At 45.3% G+C, this 12,988-nt stretch overlaps 1 protein-coding gene across 1 annotated transcript in view; it reads left to right on the top strand.

Moving 5' to 3' along the window:
- Positions 1 to 12,988, top strand: part of ACSS1 (acyl-CoA synthetase short chain family member 1) — a 30,442-nt gene that overhangs the window by 8,069 nt on the left and 9,385 nt on the right. Inside the window, exons 3-8 of the mRNA XM_042031911.1 lie at positions 2,901 to 3,100; positions 4,206 to 4,381; positions 6,328 to 6,480; positions 8,115 to 8,262; positions 8,572 to 8,709; positions 9,295 to 9,387. Of these exons, the coding sequence (XP_041887845.1) occupies positions 2,901 to 3,100; positions 4,206 to 4,381; positions 6,328 to 6,480; positions 8,115 to 8,262; positions 8,572 to 8,709; positions 9,295 to 9,387 (908 nt within the window). The remainder of the gene's footprint in view (positions 1 to 2,900; positions 3,101 to 4,205; positions 4,382 to 6,327; positions 6,481 to 8,114; positions 8,263 to 8,571; positions 8,710 to 9,294; positions 9,388 to 12,988) is intronic.

Here is a 12,988-nt window from a genome sequence, read left to right on the forward strand (position 1 = left end):
TCCCCAGGATATGTTTGGGTTAAGAACTGGCAATGTGTGACCTGCTGGCATGTACCAACTGCTCTGCCACTGTGGGGTCAGAACAAACTAAGATCTCCCTTTCTTTCCTCGCTGAAATCTCTGGTTTACATGTTTTCCTGGATTTTCCTGTGTCTTGCTTCCAGGCCGGGGGGGAGGTGCGAAGGGAAGCATTATTCTGGAAGGCTTCTGCTTGGTGAGGTGCTGGGTGTGAATGTGGAGAAGGTGCTGCCTGGGGGCTCACTGTACTCCTGGGCTGGGAGCTGCGAAAGCCATGGGAAGGAGAGGAGAGGAGAGGAGTTAGATAACAAAATGTGTTTGAAGGAGTGAGGGAGTCAAGGGAAGGCTTCCTGATGCAGCATTTCTGCTAACTCCCTTTCTTGAACTGGAGGGGAAGCCTGACTTGCTGCCACAGGAGCCAAAAGACATACCTGATGCTCAGGCATTCGTGGATTTCTTTGTTGGAATTCTTGGCTTCACCTTCTCCTTGCCTTTGTGTCCATTCCCTCATATGCTGCACCTCCAAGGCCTTTCTATCCCAGCATTTCAGCATACAAAGAAGAGGCAAATAGATCTGTGGGTAAAGACTGATCCATGCTGTCTGTCACCTTACTTATGCACTCTCATTGAGCAAATGTTAAATTGGGGTTAATCATAAAAACCAATGAGAGCTTCTGCCACTGTGGTCACTGAGTCCTGAATAAGCAAGAGGAGCAAGAAGAATCATGGAGTTGCTCAGAAAACACACTGGCATTTCTGTATAGGAGAAAGAGGCTTCAGCTCTGAAAGTACTTGAGTATTTCCCATTGCAGATAAGTAGTTTTCATTTTACTTTATCACAGCTGTCTCTCTGGGGCTTGTTTCCCTTTATGTGCTCTGCAGTTGAGCAGCTTAGTTTTGTTTTGCCTCTTTGTTATTTATCCACATTGAGATTTTTATTTAATGCAGCATCAGATGAATTCCAGGCCAGAAAATGTGGCCTGTTAGGACACGGCACCAAACCAATGGTTGGGTGGGAATTTGTTATTGCACAGAGTTGCTCAGTTCATGAACTCAGTAAAAGCAAAATAATAAATCTGACTGACTGTGCACTTCCATGGTCATGAGGGGTTTGGGAAGAGGTGTTCAATGCTGTGCTTTAGAGTTTAGGCTGATCTCTAACCATAAGGCATTAGGGGGAGTTCAGTCTGGGATGCAGCTGCTCCATCCCTGCTTTCTGCAGGCCTGTGGTCACTCTGCAGGGGCAGCTGTTACCAGCTACTGCCAGAGAGCAGGCACTGAACATATCTGGCCACCTCTCCGAGTTCAGAAATAGACTGTTTACTTGATACTACAGGAAAAGTCTTAGAATAAATAATATTAAGTGCCGTGCCTTGGATTTGAGGCTCCTTTTCCTTGTTTCTCTCTTGGTTTAAGACAAGTTAAGGGGTGGACACTCCAAAAATTAGTTATTCTCAGCCCATAGTTTTGGTAAGACATTTCCAAAGCAGAGCACTTCAGCTTTGCCTATTTCCAACTTGCAAGGGTTTAAAAAAAGGAACAAAATAATTTTTGATGAACCAGAAATAACTTTTCATTTTATTTGCAGCTCAGCCACCAGTTGAAAATTGGGGTTGTTTTGTAGCTATGGGCAGTTCTGGGAGAAAAGGACACATAAGATAAGGATTCATTCTTTACAGCTTATTAGGGAATACAGCCCACCAAAATTAATTTCTTTGTTAACAGTTATGGTGGTATAGTTTTCAACCTCTAAGGGTTTGCAGGTTGCAGGTTGATGATGAACATGCTGGAGAGCAGATGATGTCTCTCTTCTCTGGGCCTTGGTACTCAGAGAGTTGGTGAACACAGAGGACAATTGTAATTTCTGGCAGACTCTGCCAGTCTGCTCCTCGGAGCTGATGATTGGCACCAGAAGGAGTGCTCTGCTGCCCCTTGTGAGCACCTTGTGCTGCACCTCCTCCTTTGGCATGAGACCACTCCTCACCTGACACAGTACCCTTTGTTCCCAAAGCCCTTCTACTGCAGGAATACAGAGCTGTTCATGGCAGCATCTTGGTGCCAGGTGTACCTGCAATTGTGTTATCCCCTGTGCAGGCATCAGAATAAGGATATATGCAAGCACTTGCCCACAAAGTGCTTTTTCATTCCTTAGAGAAACGTTTTTGCTATTGTCACCATGTCACAGCAGTGAGTCCCGTGAAAAGAGCCTTTGTTCCTGTTCTCAGTGTTCCTTTCTCTGTGCAAGAGTGGCAGCAAGGCTGTTGGGCTGCAGGTGATCCAGCTTTGATGAGAATCTTGTAAAATCTGCCCCTTACACAAGTGTCTCCAGACTTCTCCTTTTCTTTCTTGTGCATGCAAATGTGTTGCTTACCCTTGCAATTTAAAGAGAAGCTCCTGGTTGCAGAGCACTTCCAGCTCTTGCCCGATGTAAACAGTGCTGGGAGTCCTTGGACAACACTTCCATTTAATCTTGTGTTTATCCCACTTGTGTTCCCAGTAGCTTCTGACTGAGCCTTGTGGGTAAAAAAGGCATCAGGTGTGGCTGAAATGAGCCCTGATTCCTGGAGGCAGCACAACAGCCCCTGTCTTGCTGGCTGCTGTGGCCACATCACAGGCTGGCAGCTCCGGGCAGTGCCTGCAGCACTCTCACCTGTCCTTCTGCAGCAATCACCACTCCACCCTTTTCTCTCCTCTCCACAATAGCAGGAGCAGCCTGGCTACCACCATGCCCCAGGCCACCCTTCTTTAAGATGTCCTGTACTGCTGAGATGAGGTCCAGAGGTGATCATGATGCCTCACTCTGTCCAAGTTTCTCTTTTCTTTGCTCACCCCATGTAAAGCAGGTTGTGGAGTCACATGACAGCATTCCTTCTGTGCCGCAGGGAACTTCTGGATCTGACTTGCCGCCTTGCCAACACCCTGAAGAAATATGGGATCCAGAAAGGGGACAGGGTGGCCATCTATATGTCTGTGTCCCCTTTGTCGGTGGCAGCCATGCTGGCTTGTGCCAGGATCGGTGCTGTTCACACCGTGGTCTTCGCTGGATTCAGCGCTGAGTCCTTGGCTGGGAGAATCCTGGACTGTGAGTAGATGCAGACTGGGGAACAAACGCCTCTGTGACAGTGCTCCAAGGCATATCCCAGCCCTTGATTTCTTGGTTCCTTCTCACCTAGCAGGACAGTTGACTCTCCCCTGCAGAGTGCAGTGAGGAGCCTTTTCCTGAGTGACATATGCAGTGTCCTCTGGCCTTAGAATACTTAATAAATTGCTTAACATTCAGTGTGCACCAGGTTATTGCTTGAGAGCGGTGAAGCTGGAAAGAAAACCAGAGCTTAGGGATAGGGCCTGATTTGTTCTTTTGCAGTATAATTGCAGTGTTTCTTTGATACTCTTGCACAGTACTAATTCTGCATTCTCAATTGTGATGCTGTGATTTATGTGTAGTACTGGAAGTGCTGGCAGCCTGCCCCACTCTCTGAGCTCTTGTACCAGCAGACAGAGCTGTTCTCAGCCCCAAAGTACTTGTATAGTGTGATTAGGTAAAAAGTGGTGCTAAAAATAGCAACAGAAGAGAGAAATAGCCAGTGGCTCATGTCCTAGCAGTCACATCAGTTTCTTTGTGGCTAGTGTGAGGGAGTAAGTCTTACAGAAATTTTCATGCTTTTTTCTTCTTTTTAGTGGAATTAATCTGCAGAGAGCAAGTACACGGTTCAGTTATCCCTCACACAGGGAACTAGGAAGAAGCTGTTCTCCATGTCAGCTTTGCAAGGCAGGGACGGATGATTTCATTGCAGTGAGTGACACATAGGCTGGATGTTGGGAAAGACTTCCTCATGTTTGTGATAGACATTGGAGTGGACTGCTGAGGAAAGAGTAGAGTAGATGCAATTGGAGTGTTTTAGGAAGGTTGAAGGGATAGCTGTCAGAAGTGGTTTAGCTGAAGTGGACCCTGCCTTGAGGTGGGGGAGATAAACAACTTATGGAGGTCCCAGCTACCCTTAATCTCTGTGTGTCTCTGTGGGTTTTAAAGTATTTTCATCAGGGACACTGACTGGTTTTGATTGACAGCAGTTCTGAGTATTTGTCACACGTGTTGTCCTATACACCACCCCAAAGTAATGAAACTTGGGTGTGCTTACTGGCCTGGAAGACAGGCTGGCATGTCTGCTAATTCTTTCTCTTTTTAGCTGGATGCAAAGCAGTTATCACATACAACCAGGGAGTCAGGGGAGGCCGAATCATAGAGCTGAAGACAACTGTGGATGAAGCTGTGAAGAACTGTCCAAGCATCAAACATGTGTTTGTGGCTCAGAGGACAGATAACAAAGTCCAGATGGGTGACCGTGATATTCCCCTTGAAGAGGTATGTTGTTGTTGGATAACTGCTTTTAGGTCTGCATGTTGGCTAGGATAATCTTTCTCTCCATATGTGCCTTTGGGGCCTGAGTTCTGCTCCTTACAGCATCTGGATCTTCATCTTCAAATGGACTGCCTGTATTTACAGTCTGCTAGGATTGTGACGCAGAGCAGCTGAGTCTATGTCTGGTTTATCTCAATATGGGCAGGGCTATGCTGCTCCATTTCAGTAGTGCTGCAAACAGTGCTGAGATTTAGGAAGTGTTTCCTGAGACCCAGAGGTCACTGAGACCATTGTGGCCGTTGTTATTTTACTGTGTTCCGACGCTGTGTTATGGATTGCATGTGCACTCAGACTGGACACTGTTGAAAGGCAGTGCAGAAATGATGAAGTTCCTAGAGAGGCTTCATCCAGCCCGTGAACAGCGTTGTGGTTGCCCCATGGTGGGAGAACAGTGATGGCTTGGGACTATTTAGAGCCTGTGCTTCCTGGGGAAGAAAACAGCCATTGTTTTTATGTGTTTAGCTGGCACACATGGGACTCCAGGCTAATGCAGAAGTAGTTTTATCAGTTTGCTGGCAGTAGTAAACAGGAACTACTCATGCTAATAATGCCTGGAAAAAGCTAATTGCTGGCAAGATGATTGCTCAAGAGCCTCTGTGCTGGTCACATGAGATAGAAAGAAGTACTAGTGTTAGTTAAACAGAGAAGACAGGTTTTATTCAGAAATTGTCTTACTCCTTACTCCACAAAGGATGTTGTGATTATTTTGCTTAGTCTGCAAACAGCTTGACGTGCTTTAGTGATCCAAGAGCTGAGCTCATCCCACTGTCAGTTGTAGGGTCTGAAACAAAACAAGAATTAACTAGTTAATATTGTTAAAGATCCTTACTGTTCTTTACAGCAGCTGTACTTTCCAGCTCCTGTGCAATGGCTTATTGCAAAATTTAAGCTCATGTTGTAATGGAGCATATGAGGATTCCATCTTTGTTTCAAAAACTGGCAAGTCAGCTTGAATTGGCAGTGCTGAAATGTCATGAGAAATACCTGAGATGAGCAGCAGTGCTGTAACTCAGCGGCTAAGAATTACACCAGACTTTGTGAACTCTTTGTATTTTATTAAGCTTTGTTTGTCAGACACTTTTAAACAACTGGACCTACTGATGGTAGTGTTCACTTGTAAATACAGTGCGTTTATAGTGTATACTCATAAAAAGGCAGTACCAAGAAACTTCTCCAAGGAGCCGCCTAATAACTCTTGCAAGAAATCATTATTCATCAAGACACTACAGAGCTCGAGAGAAGCTCTGACCAAGCAGGACATTGCATCCTTCACTCCTGTGGTTCTGACTGTAGGGGTGAGGAGAGGATCTCACCCAGCTGGCCAAACAAGGGAGTATGAAGAGAGTGACAGAGGCAGGAGAATAAAGCACTCTGCTTCTCCTCGGTAGAAGAAATTAGAATTTGAGGATCACATGGACAGGACAGTCATCCATTGCTGGGGCCAGGGAAGGGAGATGAACACACAGTTTAACTGTAGCACTACAGATTTTAGAGGAAAAGGAAGGTACTAAGCAGTACCCAGTCAGCCTTGCTGCTGCTGTCAAGTGTTTGCAGTCACATTTTGGATTTCCACCAGCACCTTGCAAAGGCTTCAAATGTAAACAGCTATGACTTACCATTTTTTTTTCCTGAAATGTTATTTTATCTGGCCTGTTCTCCTTGACTTCTCTGCCCAGCAGAGGTACTGGTGGAAAGGTTAGATGCTATGCACCCACAGGAACCTTTTCACTAGGTGAGCCCATATAAGCTATGATAAATCCATGGACATTTATGAAGGGTGACAGCAATGGTGGCTCTTGTCTCTGGACACTGTTGCCATGCCTACAGAGTGTGATGGTTGGCTCCGTATAGCCAAAGTCTTTCTGTCATTGCCACCTTTTCTTTCTTAGGAGATGACCAAGGCAGATTCCGTCTGTGCTCCAGAGAGCATGGACAGTGAAGACATGCTCTTCATGCTGTATACATCGGGCAGCACTGGGAAACCCAAAGGAATTGTTCACACCCAGGCTGGATACCTGCTGTACGCTGCTCTCACACACAAGGTAACTCAGCTGCCTCCTCTGGGAAAGGTTCACTTACCTTCCAGCAGTGCTAACAAGAGAGACCTGGATCAGGGAAAAGTGCTGTATTCTCTGCTTGCTGCCCAGTTGGCTTATTGGTTGTAAACAAGCTGGAAAATGCCTGAACTATGTAATTAATCTTCAGGATTTGTTCTGAGGAATATGATACTATGCAAACCTGAACCTAGAGTTATGAAAGCAAGGAAATGGCAGTGCTGCTCTTGCATTTAAAATGTGCCAATGCTGGCTGCCCAGAATTTGCAGCTGAGGAGATTCTGGTAAGTATCTTACTGGCATTGGTAATGTGGATATTACTGTAGTATTTTGCGTTGGGATGCTGGACTTTTTTATTTCAGAGAGGATCTGGACTCTTAAAACAGCCTCTTTGCATAGTACTTTTTGTGCGAAGAAAAAGAATTGTATTTCCTTATGGTTGCACCGCTGTTCTGCTTTTCTGGGTGATCAAGAGAAAATCTTTTAACCTCCTTTCTCTTGAAAATGGAAAGAGTCAAGGCACTGCTTCTTGAAGCTTCTGGTCTGAGCTCTGGATATTAAAAGGTAACAGTGAAAAGAGGAGAGGACTGCGGTGAAAGATTTCCACCTGGCTTTAGTGGTATCACCCTGTTTGTAATCACACACAATTCATGTGAAGGTTTTCTTTCTTTAGGCTGACATGGTTGAATTTTTACAAGATTTGAATGTTTAAGTGTCAGACTTCTCTGTATGAAGAGCATTTGTTACGTCAGCTTTTCTAAGTGACAGCGTAAACTCCAAGGCATCTCTTTGTTAGTCCAGAAGGTAGATCTGCACCCTGGTGCATTTTCTCCACATGCAGAGTGCATGAGAGGGAAAGGCACTTGGAAAAGTAAGGTGGGAATTGTCTTTTCTAGGTGGAGGGATTAGCTGACCTGTGTGATCTCTGTGGTCTTTGCACATTCACCTGGGACACCCTTGTCACACACTCATGGGGTTTTTTTTTAGTTCTGATCCATACACTTGACTCCTTATGAGTCAGGACATCTTCACCGTATGGTAGAGGAGTTAGATTTCCATATCCAAGACAAGATAATGAGATCTCCAAGATCTTTATCTTGAATTTGATGAGCAAGGAGAGGGTAGCCTCTGGAAAGCAATGCACTTGTATAGAGAAGCTGATCAGCTAAGAATATTTCTCAGAAAATGTTTTATGGGCACCCATCAGTTCCTCCAGATCTCTCATGGAAATCTGTTGATATTGGTGAAGGGTCTGAGACTCTGTAGTCTGCAGTTTCCCTGTGACTCAGAATCAGCTCTCCCATGTGAACCACCTGGAGTAGGAAACCATAGGTATCTAAGGCTCTGAGCTTTGGTTGTAGCTTTGTTGCTCCAGCTGAGCAGCTGCTGGTACAGCTGTGCTTCCTGTATGTTTGCAAATGTGCTGGGAGCCTGGGGGCCCTGGTGCTGGTCCCTCTGACTCGCTTCCTCACCTTGGGCTGGTCTTCGTGTGGCCGTGTCCCACACGCCTGGCTCCACTTGCCTCATGTGCTCTCCTGCTCCCATCTGGATGCCCAGTCCAGCACCTTTCCTTTGAGCACCTGCCAACAGGAAATCAGCTGGCCTTACGTTTATCTTTGCAGTATGTGTTTGACTACCAGCAAGGCGATGTTTTTGGCTGTGTGGCCGACATTGGCTGGATCACAGGACATAGCTATGTTGTGTATGGACCACTCTGCAATGGAGCCACCTCTGTCCTGTTTGAAAGCACTCCAGTGTACCCTGACCCAGGTGAGGAGGTGGTGGGAAAAGGTTTGGCTAGACATGGCAATGTGGCAGAAGAGGTTCAGAAACCTGTACAGTATGACCTGTCTGCTCAGGAGAGGAAAGCTCCATTGCTTTGGAACATGTGTATACAACACTCAGGAACATCTGTGAATCCGGGGTAGGGAAAAAAAAGCTGTCATTTCTTTTCCTCTGTACTCACAGTAGCAGCAGCTCCAGCTTTGGCTGTTAACCTTTCAGCTGAGTGTTTGCAGCGGTATGTCCGTGCTGGAAGGGTAAAAAGCCTTCCAGCTTTTTAAAAGTGTGATTTTGCAGGTCGTTACTGGGAAGTGGTGCAAAGGTTGAAAATTAATCAGTTTTATGGAGCACCTACAGCGATACGCCTGCTGCTGAATTATGGAGAAGAGTGGGTGAAGAAATATGACAGATCTTCCTTGAAGGTTTTGGGTTCAGGTAAGGGGCATGAAATCTTCATCTGAAAAAGACAAGGGGTTCTAGCTGGTGAAATGAAGATGCCCGAGGAGCTCAGCTGACCACATGGGATGTGGTTAGAAATAAGATGATAAAGCGGGCTCTGTGTCTGGCTATTCAAATATTTTCTCAGCGGAAGAAGCAACAAAATGACATTTTGGGTCCATTGAACTTTTGTGTGATTGCCTGTTTCCTAGCTTATTTTGCAGGATCACATTCTTGGCTAAAAAGATTTATCTAATGGTAAAGGGCATCACTTTGAATTTTACTGGCATAGGTGACCCAAGCAGCATTTTCCTGCATTATTTTCTGTTCTGGAGGTTCTTACTACATGACCTGCATTGATTAGTTACTTTCAGTGATATTCATTGCTTGCCTTTTGGTCCTTCTGGAAAAAGTCAGTCCTCAGTTACATGAGTGCATCGCAGTCCTTTGTGCATCACAGCAAAAGTGCTGGAAGCATTCTGCCTGGAGATCATGCGTTCAGCTTGTTGTACACCAAGAGGGAGAATGAACTGCCCGCAGTCTCTTGGGTCTCAGGTTGTTTTCTTTCTTGTTTTGGTCTAGTGGGAGAGCCCATCAACAAGGAAGCTTGGCAGTGGTTCTACCAGGTGGTGGGAGAAGGGCGCTGTACCCTTGTGGACACATGGTGGCAGACAGGTAAGAGGCAGCTTTGGGGGGCATGGGGGACCCTGGTCATTAACAGGTTGCTGGTAGGGAGAGAGGGATTAGCACATTTCAGTTTGATCTAACAAGTCTGTCAAAAAAACCCTCCTGGCATTTGGACCAGCTTTGAAAAGTCACTGGGGAGTTTCTGCACATAACAGCAATGTAACAACGTGTAAAAGCAATGGCAATGTTGGGTTTTTTGTTTTCCTCTAAATGTTCTTTGATATTTTGAGTGCTGGTAAATGCCAGTTGCTGCTAGAAATATGAGGCAGGGATTGAATTTCTGGGCAAAGCTGGGAATAGTAAGCTTGAATTGCAAAACTCATTTTCAGTTTATCCAGCTGTACTGACCTTGTCATTGTCTTGTCATGCAAAAGCACTGAAAGCACCACATAGCCACAATCTGTACTTAGGTGTGCTTTGTCTTCCTTCCTGGGAATGGTCAGAAGAGGATGGAAAACTAAGCTGTGTAGTCAAAGGGACCTTGTGCAACTGCTCTGGAAGATTGGAAAGGACAGAGTGAGAGAGACTTGCTGGCTGCCCATCAGATGGCTGGAGGACAGTGGCTGTCACCCAGCAGGGCTGCTGGGGAGCACCTTCTCCCATGATTGAATTGATATTCCGTAGTTGCTTTGGCCCTGGACCTTTGATGCCTCAAAAAGGATGCACTTGTGTATTGGCAACATGCTTGGCCCATCTGTGTGCATTAGTTAAGGCTTGTTTGCCGTGTACAAGCTGCTGGACACAGTGACTGGCTGTCTCAGATCCCAGTCCAGCTGGAGCAGAGCTGGCCTCTGCCTCCTGGCCTCCCTAGCCAGCAACAGAGAGAGGCCACGTGCTGTACCCAGACTGGGGTTGTGCTGCCTGGTGGGGCCCTCTGCTCGAAGGAGTCCTGCAGCTCCTTCCTGGCTCCTTCCTCAGCACCCAGTCTTCTCTTTTCTGAGCACCAACACCCAGGAGTTGCTAAAGGTGCCTTGCAATATGTCCTTCTGAAGTCGTGAGATCCAGTTTGCCATGGAGACAGGAGCACAGCTGCTGGCATTCTGCCTCTGCTGAAAAATAGTCTTAAACTGCCATTGAGCAGAATATTCATTCCCTTTCCAGTCAAGCTGCTCCTGATTTCTTCCTTATTCCTGCTAGCAGGCTCTCTATCTCAGTGTGATGAATTTTCTTCTGGCACACAACCAAGTTCCATTTAATCCAGACCAGGCTTGCAGGCTCTTTTTTTCATTTTCAGATTTGAAATAAAACCACCTCAGAATTCAGAGCAGCAATGTTAACTGCTATCTACTTCAGCTACTGATCTCTTAAATCTTCTGGGCTCCTACATGCTGAGCAGAAGGAAAGCTGGCTGGCTAGGTCTTTCCTCATCATTCTTTCCTCCTCTCTGCTCTGAAAGAAAACACCATGGAGAAACAGTTGATTGCCGCACATTGACATAATTGAGAAGAATCCAGTTTTGCCCTAACATTTTTTGGTTGGTTTGTTAACCGGTGCATGTAGTGTTTGTGCTGTGTTGTCTATTTCCACCAAAGTACAGGGTTAGATGTTGTATTAAATTGTATTTCTCCTGGGATTTTGGAGCAACAACTGTCAGGTAAGAGGTAAAAAAACATTCCCTGTACAGTCTGCTAGAGCAGAGTGCTTGGTCTTACCTTGAACCAGGCATAGCTTTACAGGTAAACAGTCACCAGCTCCTGGAAGCATAATATAATGATAAATATTAATGACATTGATTTTAATAGAAAGTGGAATCAATCTTTTTCCACAGTTGATGCTTTAATAAAGAGGAAGCCAAGTTAATCTTGGAAAGATTATATATGCCATTTGAACGTAAAAGGAGTGTGGGAAGAGATCACAGGAACAATGTGATGGATGCTGGCTGTGGTCCTGCAGTGTCACCTTTCCTATGCAATTTCTGTATAGCTGGTTAATTGTGCTGCTGTGTGCCGTGTCCTCCACGGGACACTGCTCTCTGGAGCAGCAACCTGTTGCCAGCTAATAAAGCCTGGCAGGCATCAGCTAATGGTGATTTAAGAATCTACTTTAAAGTTTTTGGATGAGGCAAATGAGTGAGAGAGCAATTATGAGAAACAATTGAAATAGTGTGGTGTGTGCAGATGAAAAATTCCTATGGCTCTTGCTGTTGAGACACCAGATTGTGATTGACAGTAACAGAACCAAAGCTGTGTTTGAGTTTTAGGTGTAGTTCTTCACGATGCAGAAAAGACACTAGGTATTTTCACTTTTGTCACTGATTTCACAAACAAAAGAACAGCCGTGAACAGAAGCTGGTTTTGAAAGACATCTCTGAACAGACCCTGGAAGCTTTTGTTGTTTGCATCATCTCACATCAATTTAGACTGGCCTGGTGCTTCTGAAACAGATTCCCCCCAAAACAGGCACTCCAATCAGTTTGTGGTGGCAGAGAGCACTTGCTCTACTCTGCTGCCGGATGGGATCTCTGCATGGCAGAGGGGAGCCTGGTTCAAAGCACCCATCCCCTGCTCAGACTTTGCTGTCCTTGCCTGAGGTCTTGGTGGGTTTGCGCTCTGTTGACAGCGTGGGCGCAGGTAATGTGGAAGCACACCTTTCTCTGCCAGCTCTGCCTCTGAAGAGAAAGGCTTCATAAGGGCAGGGTAGAGCCTAGATGTTTTTGCTTGATATCATCTGTCAGTGGCTAAAATTTGTACTTCTAAACCAATTTATAATAGGTGTTCACCATGCAAATAATTTTTAAGGCACCTTTGCTACCATGCAGCTCCCTCAGGAGTGAGACTTTGCGTGCAGCTGGCTTCAGGATGTGTAGGATGTGGCAAACACCATGTTGAAACACAGCTCTCACTGCTGTATTCAGGATGAGTACTAGCTTAGGAAGAGCAACCTTCAGTTTAATCACAGTCCCTGTTCTGATGCAGATTTTGTCTGTGCAAATAGAGAACAGCAGGTGTCTGGGGTGCTTTTTCCTGAAGAAATTCAAGCTCCCCTTTTCAAAATTAACAGAAACATGAAGTGAATGCACGCCCATCAATGAAATGGGAAATATTTCTATGTGTAAGCCACATGTGAAACCATTTGCTGCAGATCTAAAGCTTAGAGTCCATTAAAGACCCTTCTTTGTAGCTGGATGCAAATTCAGGGTCAAATTCAGCCTTTCCAACCCCTGGTTTCAGTTTTCACAACCTGAGTAAAGCCAGTAGAGGAATGCACTCTTCATGTGGCAGAACATATCTTTATTTATAGAGCTGTATTTTTAAAGGCCTTATTCTCCTTTGTTTTTGTTTCTCTCTTGTATTTCTGAATTAGATTTAGAATACAAAAGACCTCATTAAGGTCAGAGTCTGATTGAATGTTCATCCCAGCAGGAATGAAAAAGGATGATTAAAAGGTTCAATTTTGACTAGAAGATAAGCTCAACCTGCCTGTAAGGGGTGGGTTAATCTCATACTCTGTAATAACAGTAATTCAGACTCCTGAAGTACTTTTCCTGCTAACCTTAGACAGCTATAGAAACACTAGTGGGAGATAAATCCCCTGACATGCTTATGCTTTCCCTGTAAAAGCACTTCTGTGGTAGGAAATGGGGCTGCTG

This window comes from Corvus kubaryi, unplaced genomic scaffold (genome assembly GCF_017639235.1).
Source record: "Corvus kubaryi isolate FWS band 111438036 unplaced genomic scaffold, C.kubaryi_AGA036_p1.0 37347, whole genome shotgun sequence".
Lineage (NCBI taxonomy): Eukaryota > Metazoa > Chordata > Aves > Passeriformes > Corvidae > Corvus > Corvus kubaryi.